A 26,051-nucleotide genomic window follows, 5' to 3' on the forward strand; every position below is an offset into this window, starting at 1 on the left:
TAAGAAAGTACCTCTTATTTAGATTCAATAAAATAAATAAGAAAGTACTCCTTATTTGAATTCAATAAAAATATCAAAAAAATCAAAATCTATGACAATAAAAAAATAGATTTGGTTTTAGTACAAACGCAAGAAATTACGATTTTAGCATCATCAAAATACATAGCTTTCGTTTCTTGAAAAATTCATTAAAAATCATTCTTACAACAATGAATGTTAGTTATCAAAATATCGGGAGTTAGTTTTTCAAAATGAAGACATTTTCAAAAATATGTTCTAATTGGTCTTTCGCCTTAGAAAAATTTCAAATTTATGTTTGATCAGCAATTTCGCGTGGTGTGGTCATTCTGATTACATGGGGGCTAATCATGAATTTGAGCTATGAGCACAAATGCAAGTAAATGCATACTATCACTGGTTAAATGAAATCACAATAATCATATGATGAGAAAAATAGTTATTAAATTTATAATACTCCTCAGCTGGTGAATTGAGATTTAATATTAAATAGCATCTCTCCAAAAATTATTCTTGTGTTATAAATTACATCAAGCATTTTTGTGTCATAAATTACATCTTGAATGTGGTAAACATTATGAAGTAAGATATGTTGAATTTATTTGATGATGGAAAAATACCCGGTGTGGCTAAGTGATGTTGAAAGTATGAATATCGCGGAAACAAGAATTTAAATACATGTGGTTGGCAAATGCATATATGATGCATACATGTATATGTTACATATGTATATGTTTTGTGCATCTATTATTTTGCGCGGAGGGAGAAAAGGTACCCTAGAGCACTTGGCGTGGGATAAGGTGGCCATTGGTCGACAGGTTGGCTCCATATTTATTTGTGAGGTTTTATGGAACTTATACACTTTTGCATGCATTGATTTATGGCTTGAGAGCCGGGAAAATTGATATTGATAATGAAATGATGCACTTTTGCATGTATTGATTGATGGCTTGTGAGCCTGTGAAAATTGATAATGATATTGGAATTTTATGCACATTTGCATAATGATACATGGTGACATGATATATTGAGTTGAATTGATAAATTCATGAATTATGAATCTTGTATATAATTGTGGAGTCCTTGATTACTCTTCTTGGTGTCATCATATTCTTGGATCCTATATACTATTCATTGTTTCTCGAATTTGCTGAGCCTTGTGGCTCACTTGATCTTCTCTATCATTCTAGGTAAAGGTAGGACTGATATTGGGGGCGAGTCTAGTAGGACTACAACTCAGGGATAGTGGTGTATGAAGACGCGTCCTAACTTCAAAGATCCTAGTTAGTGATTTGGTGAGGATTATAGTGATAAGGATTTGTTATGTTATTGGCATTTGAGTCTCTTTATTATTTTGTATGGCTATCAAGCCTAGAGTTATGAGATATTGAAAATATAATTAAATTTTATTTAAATTTCTTCTGCTAGAAATGAAATGAGTTGTTATTTGAGTTCAATTTTATTTTATATTATCACTGTAATGACTTTCTTTCAAATATTCGGAAGCGGGCCTTACGAAACAACTTTACTCAATTACTCAAAAATCTTTACATAAGTAAGATGATGTTCATATTTTTGAAAAAAGATACTCGATTACAAAAATAGATTTACTTCAGTATAAAAGATCATTACTTGATTATAAAAACTCTTTACTCGATTAAATTCAAGACACAAGAAAATTGAATAGCACACTCGAGTATAAGAATTATGATAGTAGATTATATTACATCTTTACTCAATTATAATGATATATAGGTAATCAATTATTTTGAAAATAGAACTAAGCATTACTCAATTATTTTTCAAACTTACTCAATTATTTTTCACAAGACCTTCGCACATATTTACTTGATTTCTACAAAGGGTTTACTCAATTGACTCACATATTTTGATAAAATACTTGATTATACTCAATATATACTCAATAATTTTGAAAATATACTTGATTATTTTGAACAAGATACTTAAATGAAAAATCACCAATCTTAAGGGTATTTCAAAATGTTTCGGATATCATCATTAAACCAAATTTATTAAAAAATATTTTTTTATTTAAATATATCAAAAATTATTTTTTTATAAAATCAAAATATAAATTTCTCAACAAGAATGGCGACAATAACTAGGGAAGAGGAAGAAGAAAGATAGAAGGAAGAAGGGAAAAACCCAAGCGAACCTCATTCCCAGTGGGCAAAAACCATGTGAGTTTTGTTGCCAATAGTTTGAGTTTGCCAATGGGAATAATCGCTCTCATTCTTGACAGTTAAAAAACCACTAGCAATGATTTTACCGGTAAAAATGATTATTGCTAACGATCTTTATTACCTTTGAGCAAAAAAATTGCCAACAATGACCATTTTTTCTTATGGTGATAGTTGGGTATATAATTGAACATAATACGTATATCTTGTATAAATTAATATGATTAAGGTTGCAATGTTCGTTCGTTCACCCTTATTATCTTGTCATCAGCAGGAATACAAAATTTTTGTTACCCAAAACCAGCTCGAGGCATTGGGCCTTAAAAGAGAAGGATCTAAAATAACTAATTATTTAATTTTTTGTTTGTTTGTTGAGATGCAAAATTTTTATTGAATTCATATTCTGTTTAGTTGTTCTATTTGGATGAGGAGGCCACAACTCTCTAAGTATATGGATTATTTTTTAATATTATGTAATAAATAATAATGTGTCATTTAAATTAGGAGGCCCTCCAAATTATCAATAAGTTTACGGATTATTTTTTAATATTAGGCAATAAATAGTAATGAGTCATTTAGATGAGGAGGCCCTCTAACTCTCCAAATTCATAGATTATTTTTTAATATTAGATAATAAATAGTAAGATATAAATTAGTAACACAACAAACAAAAAAAAAATAGAGTTATTTTAGAAGGCTAAAGACACACACAGCCACTCCAATTTTTCCGATTTAGCCATTTTACCCCCTGAATTAATTATGTTTTGGAGAAAGTTGTTAGCTCTCTCTTACGTACCTGAGTTGAGCTTGGGAACTACTAAATTAGAGCATCAATTCCCAATCATTATGTTTTGGAACTACAAATAAAAAAGATACATATTTATATGCGAGTGTCAATCGCCATTGTTGGTGGGCTCAGTGGACATCCATCTTTCCGGCACTTCAAACGAATCCCACCGGATAGTCCTCGGAACGGCACGGCCACCGCCGCCCACCAGATTGGTCTCCACAAAAGTAGTCTCCCCGACGGAGAGAGACTTCTTTGAGCCATAAAAAACATCTCTGCCTACTCGATAGTAAACCCTGTACTCGACGGCTATATCCGATGAACTCAGCTCAACATTCCGGGGACTCTCAATTTTGAAGCTGAGAGTCGAAGTCATGGGCCTCGCGGCATCAGAAAGCGCCACCGGATAGCTTGGATAGCAGTCAAAATAAATGGGTCCGTGGCGGAGAGAGGCTTGAGCCACCGCCAGAAGGGAATCGCGAAACTTGAGGAGGCCACAGTCGCGGAGGCAGACGAGAACAGAGCAGTCCAAGCCGGCTGCGGTAAGAGGCTTCACGGCGACTTGGACCAGGCCGAAATGGAGGTCATGGTACCTGGTCATGTGATGCCGAACGGCTTGCGTGTCGAGTAAGTGGAGCTCGACGTATTCGCCGCGGATCGGCACCGTCTTCTTCAGTTTATGGATCTCGTAGTCTGGATCTCGCCAGAAGCTGAAGAAGCTCTTTCTATGGTAAATGCTGTGAACAGGAACCTCCGGGGGACTCCATTTCCGGAGAAGCTTCTCTAGTTCTTGACGCCGCTGCTCTTCTCTCGCACTTGCAGCGTCCATCTAAGCTAGCTGATGATCTTAATTCCACTGAGAAACACGAGAAACGATGATGCGCACGCGCGCGCACACACACACATATATATATATATACATATGTGAACATTCATTCATATTCGGACTCCAAAACGGATTTGATTGGCATCTGAATAAGAGATAAGGTGGTTCACATGGCTTCCATGTAATTGGCGGAGTTAACAAAAGTAGGGTTGAATCATCGTTGAATTATAATAAAACATTTTCCAACTTTACTTGGGGGCTAAGCGTTGTGGGGGTTTAGATATAATAATAAAATTTAAATATTAAAAAGTTATTTTAAGTCATCAGAATTTTATAAATAAACGATTATTTTATAATAATTTTTATATAAATACGCTAATATTTAAAAAAGACACATCTCTTATTTAAAAAGACAGTATACTTCTTTTTATATAAAGAGAAGTGATTTATTTTTAAAGAATAAAGATCTATTTATTTATAATTGAATTGGGGCTGGTGATAAGCATATGTGGTATTTTAAGATTGATTAGGATTTCAAGTCTTGTAAATTATCCTTATCTTATGCGAAATTACCGATAAGATTTACTCAGAATTTTCCTTCAAATTCTCCATTAAGTTTATTAATTAGATCTTAATCTATGACATCAAAAAGAGTTTTAGATTTATATTATTGAAATAATATGATAATAATATATTACTAATAGTTTGTAACAAAGAGATTAAAGGTACCTCTTTGGCTTTCCGCCTGATCTTCAACGATAGTTATTTATTGAAAATATTTATTTTGTGTAAAAACTTATTAAACTAGCTATGCATGCGGAGTCTTGAGAGAATTTTTTTAGGTTTTTAGGTTATCGAGATTTGGATCTCTTATTATTATCGAGTCAAATTATTTCAATTAACTTATTGTGTATTTTGATATTTAATAAAACATAATTTTAGTAAAATTATTTTTGATATATTTAAAAATTTGCTAATAAATTTTTGATATGTCTTATGATAGAAAACTTATGTTAAGTATTATAGTATTTTATGTATTAAAATGAACCAAAAAATGTTATTTGTTCTAAATTGAAGATTAATGCATTATAAGGGAACATATAAGAAAATATTTTTATTTTGAAAATATATCTCTCGGTATTTTAATAGTTAATATTCATTGTTGTTAAAATAATTTTTAATGAATTTTTCAAAAAATAGAAAGTATATATTTTGGAGTGGTAAAATTGTTAAATCTCGAATTTATACTAAAACCAAAATTGAAGGTATGTATTTTGGATTTTGATTTTTTAGATATTTTTATTGAATTCAAATGGGGGATACTTTCTTATTTACATTTATGTATTAAAGTGACATTTACTTAAACTAAAAAAATGTAAATATGTTGTATTGTATACATGCTATGGATTATATTTTCAAGCAATTACTATATATATAAAATTTATTTTCTATAATATTGACCTCAGAAGTCGACTCTTGGTTCTATGGAGTCGACTCCCCTTAAGCTGAAGTCAACTCTTAAAAAGTTAGAGTCGACCTAGCCGAGAGTATATATGTTATGCAGAGTCTACTTAATAGCATTGATGTATTTCGAAGAGTCAACTCTTATATAACTAAAGTCAACTCCCACTTAAAATGGAAGTCGACTTATGTTTTAGGAAAGTCAACTTCTCGACTCTAACGGTCATATTTTTCTAGCCATTACAGAACCGTTAAAAGCCGAATCTATAAAAGAAATAGGAAAAATCTGGAGATAGCTAATGCTTTATTAAGTTCTACATATTTTTAAAGCACACCTAAGCTCTCAAGCATCCATTTCAAAGCAATCTAAGGCTCAAACTACAAAGATCAATCAATTTGGAGCCCAATATAAAGAAGAATAAGTTTTCTTCTTGTTGGTAATTCTTGTATCATTTGTTCATTTATTTTGTATATTTTCATATACTTATATCCATATATTTGTCCAAGATTGTCGGATTTAGGATTGTTTATTTGTATTAATTGTGGATTGTGAGTGGTATCTTAGAGCCCAAGTAATCTATGTATATTGTTGTGTAAAAGTTTCCTAGGTAATTTAGTTGGAAAACTTAGGTGTGGCTATAGTGGAATTTCAAATGTTGGGTTGACCTTGAGAGAGTGGAGTAAGTGTTGGAGACATCGAACTACTATATTTTCTTATGTTATTATTGTTGTTTGTATATTTATATTACTATCACTCCCAAACAACATATATATTTATAATAAGTATTTTTTTCATAAAAAAAAGCTCAAGAGTTTTAAATGAGAAGAATTTTGTTTAATAAGTTTTTAATACTCAATTCATCTCTCTTGAGTGGCTGTTGTGTATCAAAGACCAACAATTATAATATATAACAAACAATTTCACATTTCACCCTAAAAAATAATCTAAAATATTATGGATATCAATGTGGATCAATATAAACTTGTTTAATGCCTTTTTATTATTGTTGCGTTGTTAAATCATGATTATTTTTATTTTAAAAAAATGATATTTGATTAAAGTGGGTTCCTCCTTTCTTTTTAAAACAATAAAGTGCTTCAATCAGCTGCTTTAGTGGGATTTATTATTTTTAAAAATAAATAATAACATGTCACTTTTGATAATTCGCTTCCTTATTTGTATTTCAATAACTAATAATATATCTAAAACATTGTTAGTAACGCAATAATTTATAGCACATGAAGAGTAGATCACACTTTCTAAACTTTTAACGCTCGAACAAGGATCAATCAAGTCCCATCAGCATGCCTCGATCAAGCATCGCTCAGCAACATTAACGTTCTCAAAAATCTTTCTCATGAATCCCTGCTCGCCCCACGGTGACATAGCTAAATGCATTGGCCTCGCCCCAGCCTGCAGTTTACCCACACTGTTAGCATCAAATAATCACGAGCAAGCCTAGATCATCTCGACGCCTTATTCATCTATGCCATCCCACTGACTCAATTCCCCCAAGTCACCTGCGTGACCTTCCGTCCATGCGTAAACATTCTTCCGTGCACCCAGCTTGGTTTGAAATCCCTCTACTTGCATTGTTAAGGTGTTAAATTGGAGCGAGTTTCAGACTTCTTCAGGAAAACTTCTCCTCCTTTCTATGTACTATTTGCTTTGACTTTCAGTAAAAAAAACAAGAGTGAAAAACCATTGTTGTAGCCTATCTTCAGGAACAATTCCCTTGGAGAAGTCCCAGGGAAGATTCTCAAAAGACGTGCTCTAACACCTCATTTTTTTTTTGAATTTATTATAATTTAAGATAATTATGAAATAATAATTTTTTTTCTCTTCAAACTAATGCTAAACCATACCATTCCTTTATCCATTTCAAAATTTTCATACATTTATCTCAAAAGAGAATCATTATATACATCAAATGCGAAAATTAGAATCAAACCTAACATTTTAACATTAATCATATATCAGTTCTTACACCATCATTAACTATAAGATTATATATCATCATTTCTCAAAACGTTGAGAATTCAAAGTTACAGAACTTAAATACATGGGCTACATAATATATATTCAATTTATCATGCACTTTACTAAGTGCTATTTCATGTATCATTAATCCTTGTTTCTGCTACAATCTCCATTTGGAATGTTTGAATATTCCAGAGGCAAACTCCAAGTTAGACGATGAATTATCTAAATAAGGGTACATCATTTAATGCACGTATATGAATATAATGCACATATCATCATTACTCTTATGTTTGGGTCGATCGCACCTTATTATTACCCGCCATTTTTACAGTCTCATGCTAGACCGAGGTGTATGGGTGCACCCTTGACAAAGCAACGACGCCAGTCCCTAATCCCAAACCCATGTAACGTATGACCGTCATATCATTGTGAATGTATGTACATTTCATCATAACATGTAAATGCAATCTACATGACATTCACATCAAGACATGACAACATGATAAAATCATTTATATAAATCGGGTTTTAAGTCGAACTACTTACCTTCTTAAATTTATCGGGCTATCTCGATATTCGCACATTATCTCGAAATATGTGTATCATCTCGATTTGCGTGTCAACCTCAAAATTCGCACAAGTCACTTCAACTTAAGCTTCAAAACACACTAATTATCATATTTATTTAAATAATTATTAAAACTTATTTTTTCATAATTTATTGTATTTTCTCTCTATTTCTTCCTATTTTTTTAATAAATCCAGACTAAATATTTCTCAATTATTTTCTCAAATATCTCATTATAAAAATTCATAAAATAACATTCCTGAATTTCTAAAATTTTTAGAAAATTTTACTCACCTTAACTTAGCCTCTCAGACTTTCTTAGTATGCGCGTACTGACCTCAAAACGCGTGCAAATTTCTCAATTCTCGTATATCTTCTCGATTCTCGCACATCGCCTCAATTTTCATGCACTATCTCGATTCTCGTGTACAATCTTGATTCTCGTGCACTATCTTGATTTTCCTGCACTACCTCAAAACGCGTGCCTGAACAGTTTTTTCTCACCAAAATCTCCAAAATATTATTAAATCTCCATTTCCTATTTTTCTAGAATTTTGTAACATTTTCTCACATTTTTTTCATCTCTTTCCTTTCTTTTTTTTTTTTTTCTCTCTTTTTTTTTTTTCTTTTCTTTCTTTATTTTTTTCTTCTTTCCTCCTCCTTCCTCCTATGTGTGAACTACCTGCAACCAGCTCATGCGAGCACAGCCCAGCTCCACAGCTGCTGCGCCTGTCGCGGCCCATCTCGGCCTACGCTTACCTCGCCCGTCGCTACCGCACGCCCTAACGGCACTATTATTGCAGCCTGCTTCGCCATAGCTCCTGCCCTGCTTCGATTGAGCTTGCGGCCATGGCCGCTTGGAGCTTGCGACTGCAACGGTTTCCAGCGACGCCTCCGTGCGCCACCCTCGACCCGCGTCACCGCTTGTACTGCCGGTCGTCCCCTGCCTTGCGCTGTTGCTGCTTCGCTTGGCTTCCTCGCGGGACAGCCATGGCCGCAGCTTCTCTTGGCTAGCTTCCATTTCTTCTTCCTCATTCATTCAATCTCTCACTCTCTCTATATATATAGGTGGACCACCCCTCGACAGCCTTGGCCAACACTCTCGACAATCATCTCCATCTTTCTGCAACCTTTCAGTTCCAATTGATCTCAAACGAAGAGAAATCTTTCGACTCCAATTGCTCGCAAAGTGTGAACCAATTCCACCCTGCTTTTGCAATTTCTCAAACAAAAATCCTCAATTTGCAATCCCTTATCCCAATACCCTCAATTGGGGCAAAGTTTGTCCCTTAATTCCTGCAACTTACCCGCTTCACACTCGTATATTTATATATTATATACATATTTTACACATTTAATCCCCATGTTAGATCTTTATTACCCTTGGAAATTTCTTAAATTGCAAATATACCCTCTAACGTTCAATTAATTTGTGTTACGATACAATAAATCCAAAATTAATAATTCAAAATTTACTAGATAAGAACAATTTCGTCCCTGCGTCCTCACCGGATCTTTGTTTCATCCTAAAACTATTTCAAGGTTGATCCTTACAAAAAATCGGAGTTCTCTTAGGGTTCTGTTGACTTCTCGAGAGTCTTCTACGATGATTGGATTTTTCAGCCAAAATCGAAGCTGCATTTTAGCTGTACCAAAAATAATCTCGATTCTGATTTCTTTTAATACCATAAATCTTATCTCGAAACGCTCATTGAAACTATATCATTTTCCCTAGGCATCTACACTCTAGGATATTCCTTGCAGTCGATTCGATACTTATAACTATAAGAATTTATACTTAAACCCCTAATCTTTTAATAATTTCACCTATGACCTATGTTAAAATTATTCTTGAGCCTTTTAGAAAATTTGAGATATTACACGTGCTCATTTTTGTATAAGTATTCATGCCTAGAATGTATCCTCAAAATGGCCAAACTAAAAATCAAGGCCAAAACTAAAATAAAATAAAATTAATAAAATGGAAAAAAAGGGCAAAAAAAAAGCAAGGCATTGCCTGTCCCTATGAATAAGGGCGGGCTGCCTTACTATTGGCTTTTTTTTGCCATGCAAGGGGCCCATGCTAGGAACATGTCTATGTGCGGGCAAGGCTGCCAAGCACGTAGGCCCCCGCAACCTATTTGCACATGCAGTCGTGCAAATGACTCTTCTACGCAACCACCTCCAAATGCCTCATACAAACATGTGCACTCGCTCTTCCCCGGAAGCCCATTTGAGGCAAGCCATTCATGCGCACCCTTTCATGCCCACGGCTAGCCTTCCACACCCTGCATGTGCACCAGCCAGCCTGCCGCAAATCTCCTGTAATCTTCCTCACACAATAGCTTCCCAAAGCCCATCCGCATGCGAAAAACTCTTCCACGCACATGCCTCGCCCACTTTCCAGCGTAGTGCTGCCGTACTATTGCACGTCGTTGCACACCTATGCTTATGCAGTCAGTACTTGCAGCCCTACCTTCTAGCCCATCCGAGCCCACTTGCCGCATACTCCTCGATTGATGCACCCCCATATCCTCACACAGTGTCGTGTGCCTCACCAAGCCACATACCGTGGCACATGTTCATTTTTCACGAGCACCCGTAGATGAACCTCTCGGGCATTTATATAAGCACCTAGTCAAGCCTTTGGTGACCTCTCAAGTCATTCGAAGACCTTCAAGATCTCGCTTCTCATTGCCTTATGGAAATAAGGTTAGCCTCCGAAGGCTCTCTTTCCTCTCGAGACCATGCCCGATGAGAGGGGGTTCTCACCTAGGTCCTTCTATGCATGACTAACCCTAGGACCACCAAATGTAGTGGGAGAGTCATGCACTCCATACATTTGAGGGCCATGTGCCAATCATGGTCAACCTCTACAAATACCTATCGACCCCTCAACTTCAAGCAACCCATTCTGACCATAGAGCTTCTCTCTCTACCCTTCCATGTCACTCACCTAAATGGTCCATTTACATAGTTCCCTCATACTGCTTACTCAAGCTCTTCTTCACAATGCACCCAGGATCTCATCCATTTGATACACTTGAACATACTGCATCTTACTACACCTTTACTTCTTCACGACCTATATATTGACTTAGGCATCGGAGGGCCTATGTGGGAGAAATCTCTGCATGCCTTTTGACTATTTTCAGTGTTGTAGACCCTTTGAAAAACTCGGGGGCAAATCTAGTATTTATTACCTTGGGGGGCTTCAAAAATTTTCTCTATCGTGAGCTTCACCAATAAGAGAAAAAAAAAAAAAAAACAAGAGAGTTTAAAGAGCATTATATGCAAATTTAATATAATTCATTAACTTAAAAAGAGATCCCAAAACAACAAAAAAATACCAAAAATGTGCAATACAAATGCCTTATAAAACTACTTAAGTTGCACCATGTGATTCCCCAAAAGATCAAACTTGTCAATGAGTAATTAAGTCTATATCAATACCAAGAGCAATCTCCCTCTCAATGTAGATAATCATGGTGTTCGCTAGAGATTAGGTCGTAGGCAACCAACAATGGAGTACGGTGGTCGGTGGTGTGCGATTGGCGAGAAATCCCAACTAGAGAGAAATGAATAGTGGTGAATTCGAACTCTTGGATGTTAGATAGTGAAATTTGAAATTGACAATTAGAGATTAAGTTTAGGTTTGGATTTGAGTTTGGGCTTGGGCAAAAAAAATTATCATTTTTTTGGGCCAAAAAGTTCATTTTTTTTTTTAAAAAAAAATAGGTAGGTTGGAGCCTACCTTGCCTTTGGGTTGGATCTGCCCCTGTGAAGACTCATTCGCAAACTCTACAGACATTTTTTGGAGACCTATTCGAGACACCCTTGCTTCTGTAATGCTCCATCCTTTCACTTTTCTAGACAGCGAATCAAGCCCCTGATTGTTGATCTCTTCTGGTGATTCCTTGCTCTTCCATCTCATCGGCCCTTACCAACTGTTTGTTGAGGTTCCCCTACATACAAATTCAATTGTTGTAGTCCCACAACAATAGCAATACTAAGAAAATTTGGCGGAATCAAAAGTTTATATTTACTTTTTTAATTTTTTGATAGAAGGTGAGAATCTTTTATTAGTGAGAAAAAGAAAAAATACTTTAAATAGAGTTTAGAGAAATCAATTTATAACATCGATGGGCCTTTCAAACTTGAAATCAATCTATTGCATATTTCATGATAAGTAAAATGCCAAACTCATATAATTAAAACTTATCAAATGTTAAAATTTATAAAAAAAAATTATGAATTTTCTAAGATAGTATTAACAATCTTGTGTAAAACTTATCGTCGCAGTTTGCTAAACAAAAGTTAAAGAGGAAAAAAAAAAAGAAGAGACAAATACACTAGTATAAAATCTACAACTGGATTCAAAATAACATAGGCCTTGGGCAATTTGGCCAAAAAAAGAAAAAGAAAAGGTACTTGAATCAAAGATATAATTAATATATATAGATGAACATGCGATCCCAAATCTGAGTTGTGAACCTAGGCAATGAGCTTGCTAACCCATCATGAATCCATTGGCCATAGACAAATAGAAGAAAAAGAGAAGGGGAGAAAGTTTACCAATGGTAGAGGGGGAGAGTGTTCAGATTTAAGATAAAAAATAAAGTACAATCAAACTATCATACACATAAACAAGTACAAAATTTTAATAGAAAAAACCCAAATTAGGAAAAAAGAATGGCAAACAGAATAAAATATCACTATAATAATATTATTACTACAATAGTGATATAACTGCAATAATTCTAAGGTATTGAGTATCTATTTATAAATCTACCACTCATCTATAGATATATACAAAAAATGACTAACTTTTACAAATTTATATCCTGATTAAAAGATGAGCTACAAAGATAAATCTTGAAATGTCATGAAGAAGATAAATCTTCAATTATAGTTGAATTCACAATCACAATCAAATTTGACATTCCAATTACAATCAAATTTGAAGTTTCAATCACAGTCAAATTTGAATTCTGAATCACAACTATAACAGAGAGAACAACAAGAACGACGAGCAATAGTTGGGGAAAAAGAAGAAGAAAGATAGAAGGAAGAAGGGAAAAACCCAAGTGAACCTTATTCCTAGTGGGCAAAATGGGCAGACCATGGGGGTTTCGTTGCTAATAGTTTGAGTTTGCCAATGGGAATGATCTCTTTCATTCCTGACAGTTAAAAAACCACTAGCAATGTAACGGCCCGCTTCCCGGAGCCCCTACTGCGGATAGAGGATCCGTGAGAGGGTCATTATTTAAATGATATCGAACAATGACGCATCTATAACTCACACACAACCCTTATTAAATCATAAATTTTTTTTATTATAACATCTCATAATCGTCATTACATAGCTGGTCACCGTGTGCCCATTTGGCTTTCATAATACACATATATCTTAAACATAAAACATTAACATTAACACCAGCATAATGACACCAAGGATCTAGTTTCGGGAGAACTCTGCACTTGCTATCATGACTCGACGATCTAGACCCAACCCTATCATACGCACCTGCGATCTCGGGATACTCTTACCTGGAATGATAGAAAGCAAATGTGAGCCGCGAGACTCAGCAAGCTCTAGAAAGAAAGGCTAAGGTTGAAGATTGGACTCTTCCCATGACGTCCCATGCAATTCATGCCAATGCAACCACGCCATGTCATGAGCCATAAGTGCCTTACTTCTAAATGCGTAACATAAAATTAACTGCACATAAGGAACTAGGGGCCCACATAAGTCACACATTGGCACCCAGGTTCTACATACAAACCTGTCGTAGCCTAACATAGGCTACCATTTCATCATTTTCTTGGACCCGCCTTTTCCTGACATGGTCGGCTTTTCCTGACATTCAACATTTAACTTTTCCTGATACTCGTTACATGCTCTTCCTGATACCTAACATACCCTCATATGTTCTTCCTATCATACATCACATAATCATATACTTCTGCGATCTTGGTCTTCCCTCGGGCCAACCCCGAGCTAATATCTAAGCCGAGCTGAAGCTCACCAAGTCGGTACTCTCGACACCTGGCACGGTACTCCCGTCTAGAATAACAGTAACAATAGAATCATGCAATGCAACACATAAGAAATGCAATGGTTTCTGTAGCATAAACGTGATGACAAGACCCCCATAAACCAAGCATCAGGCCCTACTACGCGCACATAGAAATACACACATGCGGCATGCTCTAAATGCACATGTTCGCCTAGGGTACCCAAATTGGCTCTTATACCAACCGGGTCGTGCAAATGCTCACATATCCCATCACACACAAAGCATGTCCCCAAGTGAATGCAACCCAGCCCCCTGTAACACACACATTATGATATGCACAAACCAAGGCGGGAATCTGAAGTACCAACTCTTCTGGCTCGTCTAGCGCTTATCGTAACAACCGATGACTGGAGCCCATACATCCAGCCATCAACTGCCACGACCCACGGTCGACAGTCAGTGGCTTTGTACCCATACCCTTAAATACACTTACTGACACTATTAACTTTATATCTTCTAAAATTAACATTACACAACATTTGTCCATAACTTTTCATATACATAACCACATAACATCAGTATACCATTATAATTCCTTCTCATTCACAAAAAATCATCTCAACATATATAATAGACTCTTAACATATTCTCATAATCCTGACTATAGCCAATTTTCTAAGAATCTAACCCCAACGGGTTTGGCATAATTCCCAAGGAAAGCGGAGCAATACGAAGCTCCATCATGGTTGAAATGAAAGACACCCTGACATCTTTACTTAGTTTATTCTATTAACAATAAACTCATTAATAAAATATAAGTCATGGGTGGTTACCACACGGATTATTATTATTAATGCGTGGAATTGAGTCACGGTGAGAGAGGGTTTAAAATATGAAAAATAATAAAGACTATCGCAGGAAATAAAGAACATGAGGAGATGGTTAGGAATTTGCCTGAAACCAGCTGCTTTCAGCCTCTCTTGTGATCCCGATACGAATTAAAACATTTCCTAGCAAATAACACAACCGGGACTTAAATTAATTAATTTTAATTACGTAAAATTTATAATTTAAACATATTGCGCTTATACTAATTTTTACCCACGTACCCGATTACTTTTCCTGCCGAAAAATCTCAAAATTCCTTTATTTTTCCTTATTTTCTTCATTTTCTTTTATTTTCTTCATTTTCTTTCTTCTTTTTCCTCTCTTCTTCTCCTTCCCGCGCCTACTGCTCCTGCGCCATTCTTTTTCTTCTCCCTTCATTTCCTTCTTTTTTCTTTTTTCTTTCCTTTCTTCTTTCTTTTCCTCCTCCTCCTCCTCCTCTTCTTCTTCTTCTTCTTCTTCTTCTTCTTCTTCTTCTTCTTCTTCTTCTTCTTCTTCTTCTTCCTCTCCTCTGTTCTTCTTCCAGCGGCCGAACCAACACCACCGCGGCCACCCACGTGCCAACTTGGTGAGCTTGCAGCCATAGCTGCGGGTTTGCCACTTCCGGCCGCCTCTTGAGCTTCCATCGCCGTAGCCGGTTGCTGCTCCGCGTTGCCCCCCTACTGCTGCCGCTTCGCTCAGCGGCCATGGCTGAGCTTCACTCGGCAGCTTCCATAACCGCCCTGCATCTTGCCTCTCTCTCCCTCTCTCAGTCTCTTCTTTTCTCTTTCTCGCGAGCTCTCTCTCTCTCTCTCTCAACCTCGATCTCTCCCTCCCTCAATCTCTTGGTTCCTTGCACTCCATCTCTCTCTCTTTCTCTTCTCTGTTTTAATTTGACAAAAAGTGGCCACTGTAGAATACTTGGAGGCCAAGCACACGCACACAACCACACAATTTAACATTTTAATTAATTTATTTTAATTTAAATTAATTTAATTTATTCTTTTATTATTATTATGAATATATATATTAATTCATTAATTTAAATTAAGTTAACATAATTTACACATTTATTATTATTATTATTATCTATTTTATTAACGTTATTTTTTTTCATTATTTGTTTACCTCAAATCCTCAAATACTCAATACGGACTCCAAATGTCGAAATTTAATAATTATTATCGTTTCCAACATTTCGAGATATTACAAGCAATGGGGGTTCCATTCTTCACGGTTTGATTTTATTGTTGAGAAAGACTTTTTTCCGACGATTCACTACAATTGTTGGTAAAAATGATTATTGCCAACGATCTTTATTACCTTGAGCAAAAAATTGCCAACAATGACCATTTTTCTTATGATGATAGTTGGGTATATAATTGAATATAATTAGTCTATCTTGTATAAAGTAATACGATTTAGGTTGCAATGTGCAATATAGGGGGCGTGTTCGTCTGCTCGCCCTCATTGTCCTATCATCGGCGAGAATACAATATATTTCTTGCCCAAGCTCGACTCAAGGCACTGGGCCCCCCAAAAAAGAGGGATGTAAAATAACTAATTATTTAGAATTTTTTTATTTTTTGAGATGTAAAATTATTAATTTTATTTCATGGAGGTTCTCATTTGAATTCATACTTTGTTTATTTTATTGTTCTATTTGGACGAAAAAGCCCCCAACTCTCTAAGTCCACAAATTATTTTCTAATGTTAGGCAATGAATAGTAATGTGTCATTTAGACTAGGAGACTTTCCAACTCCTCAAATTCACAAATCATTTTTTAATATTAGGCAATAAATAGTGATGAGTTATTTAAACGAGGAGGCTATCAAACTCCCCAAGTCCATATGTAGATAATTTTTTAATATTAGGCAATAAATAGTGAGGTGTAACTAGTAACGCAACGAAAAAAAAGAGAGTAAGAAATTGAGTTATTTTAAGAGGATAATTTAATAAAATAATTTTATGGACCGTAAAAATTTTCTCTAGAGAATTTGCACTGATTTGGGCATTAAAAAAAATAAATGTAAATTGATAATTTTTTAATTTGCTGGACTTAATTATAGACTTTCTATATTTTTTTTCTTATTCAACTCTTACATTTTTAAATCTTTTGCTCTTATCTATATGGTCATTGAAAAGTATTTACTTTTCAGATTTGAATATAAAAATTTAAATAATAAAAAAATAAAATAATTTTTAATGTTTATTTATATTATTAAAAAATCATCAAAATAACTCTAAAACTACAAATTTTCTTAAACCGACCCTGCCTAGTGTCCATCGCTGCTGGGTCCAGTACTGAGAAACACAAGAAGAACCATGATATATGTTTGTGCGTGGTGTGTGTAAAATGGTGAATGTGGTGGGTAAATTAATATAAAAATTGAATTATTGAATCCACTAACACATTTTTTAATTTTACTTGGGACTAAGTATTGAATAGGGGTTTTAACTTTTTGTAAAGTTAAAATAATATAATAAATTAATAATGTTATTTTTTTAATTATGGAAGAATTTAAAAGTGGGATGAATTTTTTTTTTGGGGGGGGGATGAATATTTGGTTGATACATAGGGAGGCTTTGGCTTGTCTCTTCTTGAAAAAAAAAAAAAGTGGGATGAATATTTGGTTGATATATAGGGAGGCTTTGGCTTGTCTCTTCTTGAAGAAAAGCCGGATTGTCCCCCAAAAAGTTTTTTTTTTTTAAATCTAAAATATTACTCAATAATGAGTATTTTATTCTCTTGTATTTTAATACAAGGGACTCAATTTGAAAACTTACTATTTTTCACTTTTTTGGCTGAGAGATGGCATCCTTAATCCCCCCGTCAACATCTTAGACATCTCTCTCTCTCTCTCTATATATATATTTATCTGTGTGATTTTCATTAGTACCTTGTTATATGTACCAATAAGATGTATAAGTTCAATGATTAAATTAAATTTATCATTAGATGAAATTCGATGAAATTTCATAGATCAGACTTTATCATCAATTATCGAGTTTTATTAATTATGAAACTTGACCCGACTTCATCATGAAATCGGATCGAACTTCATCATAGAATGAAGCCTAATCAGGCTTACTTCACCAATTCAATCGAACTTCATCCAAGATGAAGCCTGGGTTTTCATCAAGAAATAATAGTGACAAATTAAGTGGTGATATTTTTTACATTTTAATGTCTTCAATCATCTTTTTGATAACCTGATAATCTAATTTTTTGTACAAATAACATTTTTCCTTTCCTTATATATGAAGATGTACAAATAGCATTTTGTACAAATAGCACTTATTTGAGTTAGAATGTTAAATGTCATATAGTCGGTTAAAAGATTAAAAATGATCTCAGTAAGAGTACTCTCCCTTCCCTTTTAATATTATTAATTTTGATTATTAGAACAGAAGTAGTCGCTTAATTAATTATTTTTTTGGATAATGTGTTGGCTCCCCCTCTGTACGTACTTCAGTTGAGGTTGGGAACTACTAAATTGGAGGAGCCAACTCAATCATTATGTTTTGGTAATTGCGTTGCACTCTCTGATTCCATGTTGTTAACAAGAGATTACATGCCCACATGCAAACCACGCAGGAAACTACAAAAAAAACTACAAGTGTCAATCGCCATTGTTGGTGAGCTCTCTGTCCATCCATCTTTCCGGCACTTCAAACGAATCCCACCGGATAGTCCTCGGAACGGCACGGCCGCCGCCGCCCACCAGATTGGTCTCCACGAAAGTAGTCTCCTCGACGGAGAGGGACTTCTTTGAGCCCCTAAAAGCATTGTTGGCTACTCGATAGTAAACCCTATACTCGACGGCTATATCCGATGAACTCAGCTCGACATTCAGTGGACTCTCAATTTTGATGCTGAGAGTCGAAGTCATGGGCTTTGCGGCGTCCGAAAGCATCACATGATAGTTTGGATAGCAGTCAAAATAAATGGGTCCGTGGCGGAGAGAAGCTTGAGTCATCGCCAGAAGGGAATCGCGAAACTTGAGGAGGCGACAGTCACGGAGGCAGACAAGAACAGAGCAGTCCAAGCCGGCGGCGGTGAGAGGCTTCACGGCGACTTGGACCAGGCCGAAATGGAGGTACCCGTACTTGCTGATGTGATTCCGAACGGCTTGCGTGTCGAGTAAGTGGAGCTCGACGTATTCGCCTCGGATCGGCACCGTCTTCTTCAGTTTATGGATCTCGTAGTCTGGATCTCGCCGGAAGCTGAATAAGCTCTTTCTATGGTAAATGCTGTAAACAGGAACCTCCAGGGGACTCCATTGCCGAAGAAGCTTCTCTAGTTCTTGACGCCGTTGCTCTTCTCTCGCACTTGCAGCGTCCATCTAAGCTAGCTGATGATCTTAATTCCACTGAGAAACACAAGAAGAACGATGATACATACATACATATATATATATACATATGGGAACATTCATTCATATTCGGACTCCAAAACGGATTTGAGAGGCATCTGAATAAGAGATAAGGTGGTTCCATGTAATTGGCGGAATTAACAAAAGTAGGGTTGAATCATCATTGAAGTACAATAAAACATTTTCCACTTTACTTTGGGACTAAACATTGATGAATAATGCTAGACAGACGAACCTGGCGACAAACGGCTTGACAAACCTGTTCTAAATATTTTTGAATTAACTTTACATTTACCTGCCCATTTTCAAACCCACTCTCTCTCTCTCCCAAAACCATCATCTCTCAAACTCTCTGTGTAACAGCCCGCCTTCTCGGGTGTGTTATGCCTTAAGAAATTTGGTTCATTTTTTTTTTAAATTATTTTTGAAATTTTCCTAAGACCTTATCTAGTGTTAGACGAGATGTTTACACTAAAAATTAAATACAAAGCGGAAGCTGAATCAAACCCGTTCATGACAAAACATACATGTGTAACTGGACATAGCATTTGTTACAAAGTTATTACATAAGTTACTAAAATACAACAAATGTACATAATGCTTAAACTTGTCGTGTTAGATGAAACACCATTCCCTCCTGAACTCTAGCATTTCCGGTCGTCCCTTAAGGTTGGCTTACCAGTCACGGCTTGGGACAGTCTTTTGCAAAATGACCGGTCTGCTGGCAGTTGTAACAAGTAATTCCCTTCTTTGGGCAGTTCTGATTGAGGTGTCCCATTTCTCCACAGTTGTAACAACCCTTCGTTCCAAGCCGGCACAACCTTCCAGGGTGTTCTTTCTGGCATTTAGTGCACGGAATGCCAGGCTTGAATTTTGGCTTCTGAAGTTCCAGCTTCTTACTCGCTTTATGACTGCTTCCTTGCCGACTTTTCTCTTGAATAGCTTCGATTCGGCTTAGGTTGGCCTCAGTAGTAAAAGCTTGCAGCACCACTTCTGAATAGGACTGAGTATTTATACTACTCAACGCCCTCTGAAGTTTCAGATTTAGCCCCCCCAAAAACTTTTGAGCCTTGATCCTTTCGTCTCCTTCATAAATAGGCATATACCGGATCAAGCGGCTAAAAGCATCTTCATATTGTGCGACAGTCATGTCTCCGGTCTATTTTAATGATAGAACACATATTTTCATATTATTTAGCCCTCAAATTTAGTCTTTTTGCACATTAGTTGTGTCCTTTTTATTCATCTTGGTTTTATTTTATAGGAATTGGGCTTCACACTATTTTACTTTATTTTTCCAGGTTTAGGACTATGGGAGCATGAGATGGGGCATGAAAACGTCTTGATGGCAATGAGATATCTTGGAAATTGGAGATAGAGAAGTAAGGGCAATTTTTAGCAGATTTAACCTCCTGCACTTCCTTCAGTATTTTGGCCAAGATAAAGTTCCAGAATGAAGATGATGTCTTCAGAGATATTGTATAGGACTTCTAGGGCTTTCTAGAAAGGTATGGTTTGTCCAAATCCGAGTTCGTTTGGGCCTTCAAACAGCACTTCAAAGTCGGGGCTAGGAAGTTGGGTCAAATTAGGAAAGCTGCACAGATGCTGATTCCTTAAAAGGGCTATATCTTGGGCGTCCGATATCCAAATCAAGTGATTCAAAAGCCCAAATTAATCTAATCTTCCTAATCTACAATTCTTATGAAGAGGCCGAAGCCCATAACGCGCGCTAACCTATCCGAAATCGGCTGTGAAGTGGCAGTAACCTAGGGTTTCCTCCTTAAGCCCTACTTAAGCACCTTAAGTGGCCGATTTGGAGGGCATTCTTTGAGAGGGCGTGAACAGTAGCCAGCTTTCATTCTCCCCATTGTTCTTGTCAAGATGGAGGGCTAAGGTTCTGTAATCAGTTGCAATACCATCCTTGTTCCCGATTTGAGTCTTTGGTTTTAATGGAAATCATTTTTTAGTTTTAACTTTGTTGTTCTCTTGTTTCTGTTCTCTCTTAAATCTGTGTATGTGTTGATGCCGGTTGGATGAATGCATGCATTGTCTTTGTTTGAGAATCCAAGGTTTTTGTGCTCGGTTGAGGCTTTAACTAGAAGCAAGAACAATCAGTCTCGAATCTGTGCAATAAGGGGAATCAAAACTGATAAATCGAACTAAGAGGTTTCTGAAATCTGTTTATTGGTTTTCTTTCCAATCTTTGGCGGTTGTTAAAGGATTATTCTGGTTTTTGATTTGAGAATTGAAACTAAACAAATGGTTTATTGAGAAGGCGATGAAAACTGGGATAGAAGGTTGGTTTGCAATTGATTGCATCTTGATTTCTTGTGTTCTTGCTTGTTTAGTTTTCTGTTTTTTATCAAAAAAAACTTCCCCCCCCCCGCCCCGCCCCCGTTTAGCCTTGTTTTGACAGATACGCTTAAGGTTCGTTGGGAGACGACTTAGGGTTGCACCCTTGCTGCAAATCAAAATTCTTATTCAACTAATCTATTGGTGTTCGACAGCCCCGATCATTTAACTCCATGAATTCTCTTTCCTTTTTCATCCTCAAATTCAGGGAAAAGTACTTCTCATTAAAGAGCTCCTAAATCACTCCCAAGTGATGTAGGGTGCCCTGGCTCGAGGGGTCATTGCCCTCTTGACTCCCTTCCACCACCTATCCGCTTCATCTTGCAGCATGAAGGTGGCACATTTGACCTTCTCTTCTTCTCTGCAGTGCAGGTGGTCCAGTAGCATCTCTGTCTGCTCAATCCAAAATTCCCCTTCACTGGGGTCCGCACCAAGTTTCCCTTGGAAAATGGGAGGGTTTTTCCGACGATAAAGATCGAGCATGCTGACATGGTTGTCTCGGGAGTGAGTTTCTTGCATGAATCCCACCACACTTCCCAAAATTCGCTCCATCTGATCCAGCCGACTACTCCCGGCCTCCTGGCTGGAGTTGCCTTCCAGATGTTCACTTGTGTTTCCTTGCTGGTTGGGCGTCCTAGGCCTTACTGCTAATCTCCTTTGTGTATTCACCATCTGTAAAGAAAGTAACATTCCGGATTAGATAACAGGGTCTTGCCATCCGATAAGGTAGATTCTTCATTAATTCTATAGATATTACACATTTAGTTGCAAAATGCCATAGATATTACTTAGGTCACATAGATCTTAGACACTATACGAGTCACATAGGTAGTTAGGATATTTTTCGTAAAATCTACTTCGGTCCTGATGACCTCCAAATCCAACCATTCTTCTCATCCTCAGATTCGTATGGAGGTGCCTCGGGGTCATTCATCATCACTTTTGTCTCTTCCTCGTCTTCAGAATCGGTATCTTCGAGCTCGAAAAGGTCATCTTCAGCCCAGAATATGGGTATGTCTTCTTCTTCCTCTACTTCAATTGGATCTGTCACCTCTTCAAGCTCGATCGGGTTCTCTATATCTGCTGCCTCTTCTTCTTCAAGCGGGTCCTCCATCTCTTCGTCGGGCTCATCTGCTAGCACTGGCTCGTATAATTCTACTAGAAGCTCGCGAATCCGTGCGCAATAAAGTCAAAACTCAGGAAATTGCTCTCCTTGCCGCACCCAATCTGCGAAATCTTGCAGATCTCCCTCCAAAACACCGACCATCATGTCGATCTGAAGTTGAACCAGGTCGGGCCAAAATCGATAACTGGGTGGTACATCATCAAGCATTTCTTCCATCTAAACTAAGTGCTCCATGATACCTTCGTTCGGCAACGGGACCCGATTTTCCAGACAGTGTGCCCAATGGTCGACTAAGATTTGCTCTAAAAGATTTCTAGCCATCCTGTCACCACAACTCCCGTTAGTACCCCTAACTATCCTTATATCGGTACTAAGTTTTCCTTCCTGGTATTCTACTTGGTTTAGGCTCTGATACCAACTGTAACAGCCCGCCTTCTCGGGCGTGTTATGCCTTAAGAAATTTGGTTCATTTTTTTTTTTTAAAATTATTTCTGAAATTTCCTAAGACCTTATCTAGTGTTAGACGAGATGTTTACACTAGAAATTAAATACAAAGCGGAAGCTGAATCGAACCTTCTCATGACAAAACATACATGTATAACTGGACATAGCATTTATTACAAAGTTATTACATAAGTTACTAAAATACAACAAATGTACATAATGCTTAAACTATTTAATATCATGGCACATCTCCTTGTTTCCTGACGTCTTGTGTCACTACACATCTCCAACCTCGGTATCATCACTGCAAGTCCCGACTGGAACGTTGAATGTTCTAGGGGCGAACCCAGGTTAGATGATGAACCATCTAAATAAGGGTACCAAATGCAATGTCATGAGTGTATGCAATGTCTTTCATCGTAGGTGTCAACTGCACCCCTCATACTGCCTATCATTTTAGCGGCCACCTCTTTTGAAGTCGGGGTGTATGGGTGCACCCTTGATAAGGCAGCGGTGCCAGTTCGTACTCCCTACGGCCTCATATGCGTGTGATCAACAGTATCAACGTGTAATTATGCATTTCATAATCATGTCATTGATGCACTCTACGTGATGATTTCATATCATTGCATGCCAATATGATAAAGCATTTACAAAATTTATGACTGTACTAAGTTTAAGCGGTAAACTTACAGCTAAATTGTCTCGAAAGACGTGGCAGTCTAAAAAATCATGTCGGCGGCTATTTCTTAATCTTCTCATCCTTGAGAATTCCTAAAAATATTAAACTTATTTTTAGAATATCATTCATAATTTCTTCCATTTTTTTTCTTTTATTTCTAAATCCTATTTTCTCAAAAAATGCATAAAAATTATCTAAACTTTTAAAAATCTAATTTCTCCTTACCAATATTCCTAAAACCATATTTCTAGTATTCTGCAATTTTCATGGAATTTTCCAACTTAAATTCCTATTTTTCCCTTATTTCCTAATAGCTAAATATATAATTATTACATAATAATTATCTAATCTTTTATTTTATTCAATTTATTTTCACTAATATTTCTTAAATAATACTTATAACACTCTAAAATTTTCTTGAAATTTTTTGAATTAAAATCCTATTTTTTCTTTATTTCCATAATAGAAAAATCTACTTAATTAATTAATAAATTTAGCATTTCAAGAAAATTCTACACTAAATAAATCACAAACATCATTTCGGATTTAATAAAAAAATTTCACAATTTTATTTCTTTTATTTATATTTTTCTTTTTATTTCTTTTTTTTCCTTTTCTTTTTTTTTTCTATTTACTGACGGGTGCGTGGGCTACACGCGCCGTCTTCCTACTCGCGGGCGCGTGCAGCCCACGCGCCCGTGCTGGTTTCTTCTCCAGCGGCCCTTTGGCCGCCAGCGGCCCCTCCGGGCTTCAAAGCTTCAAACAAAGCTTCCCTTCCCCTTTATTTCGACCCCCCGAATCCAAATATACCAATAAAAATTGGAAAAAAAAAACATTAAAAGTACCTTAAATCGTCGATTGAAGGCGCAGCTTCGGCGAGTTGTGATTTTCTGGCGAAACTTCGATTCTCCCTCCTTGCTGCTCCGTTGGCCACCAAAGTTTCCAGAAATGATGCCCACGACTTGAATATCAAAACCCCGCTCTCAAATCTCTTAAATTCTCTCCAAATCGGCTGATCTATGAATTAAAATTTTTGAATGCATGGGGCTTGCGCGACTTGGCTATTTATAGCCCGATTTCGACATGCTTTGCTTCCCCACCGTCGGTCACGCGTCCCAGAGGCCATACCTAGGTCACTTCGTCATTAAAAACCCCTCCCTTGCCCTGAAAAATCAATTTGCAGGCGGCCATGCGCGCTGCTCTGCAAATTCTGAATTTTCTGATTTTTTTTTTTTTTACATAAATATCTATATATATATGTATATCATATACGGATTTTGTAATTACATACATACATACATACTTACATATACTATTCATTTATACCTTTTTACATATTTATTTATTTTTACATACTTATATAATTTCTAGCATAAACATACTTGAGCTAAATAAATTAGTCATATAAACATAATTTAATTTAAACCAAATTAATTACATAAACTTAATTTAATAAATTGTCTACATATCATATAGACTAAATTTATTACATGAGCATAATTTAACTTATTCAATGTGACTTAGGGTATTACACTCTGTCTCTCCCCTACTCTCTTTCTCTCTCAAAACCCCATTTCAAACCCACCCTCGTGGGTGTAGCGTCCGCCCCCCACCCTGCTCTTGCACCTCTGTCGCCGTTAACCCCACCACCACTGCTCGCACTGTCGTCGCCCAAAGATGGCGCCATCACCGTCTCCGCCGTCAACACTGCCTGCCGTCGCCCCCCTGATCGCATAGCCATCTCCCCTGCCAACACCGCAAACACTTCCGCCATCGCAGTCGCCGTCACCCCCCCTCCCACCGACCACTGACCACCGTTGCCCATCCCCACACCACCTCTCACACCGCCTCGCCCCCACCCGCCGTCGTGAGCAATTACCACCCAAACTTCATCCACACACTCTCTCTCACTCTCTCATCCTCGCTCTCGAGGGAGGAACGCCCCACCGCTGCTCCCATCGTCGTCGCCCCCCCTCCCTCACGCGCCGCTCGAACCGCCCAAACTTCACCCACTCTCTGTTATGTTTTTTTTTTTTTTAAGAAATGTGATTTTAATACAAAATAAGAGATGATTTTAAAATATAATTGATACTGTTGCAATAAGTTGGTATTTAAAGTGATCTTAAATGAGAAAATAAATTATTTAATTACTTGTGTGATTTTATTATATATATATTAATATTAACATTTTTAGTGATAACTATCAAGATTGCAGCTGTTGTTACATATGATTGTAAAATAATAAGAAAAAAATTGTTGTTATATTTGATCATAAAATAATAAAAATACATATCTAATTATATTAGATTTAATCTTAAAAATATTAATTTTACTCCAATCT

The 26,051-nt window shown here is 36.5% G+C and overlaps 1 protein-coding gene across 3 annotated transcripts in view; it reads right to left on the reverse strand.

The window, feature by feature from the left end:
• LOC127791479 (uncharacterized) overlaps positions 1-19,222 on the reverse strand; it is a 59,349-nt gene extending 40,127 nt beyond the window's left edge. For 2 of the 3 annotated variants that reach the window (XM_052321382.1, XM_052321384.1), the window contains exon 1: positions 18,999-19,222. In XM_052321382.1, the coding sequence (XP_052177342.1) occupies positions 18,999-19,076 (78 nt within the window). In that variant the 5' untranslated portion in view covers positions 19,077-19,222. Of the gene's footprint in view, positions 1-2,930; positions 3,758-18,998 lie in introns of those variants that run through there. The other variant, XM_052321383.1, reaches the window with a different exon arrangement.
• Positions 19,223-26,051: the final 6,829 nt, after the last annotated feature.

The sequence above is a fragment of the Diospyros lotus genome, chromosome 15 (genome assembly GCF_014633365.1).
Source record: "Diospyros lotus cultivar Yz01 chromosome 15, ASM1463336v1, whole genome shotgun sequence".
In the NCBI taxonomy this organism is placed as follows: domain Eukaryota; kingdom Viridiplantae; phylum Streptophyta; class Magnoliopsida; order Ericales; family Ebenaceae; genus Diospyros; species Diospyros lotus.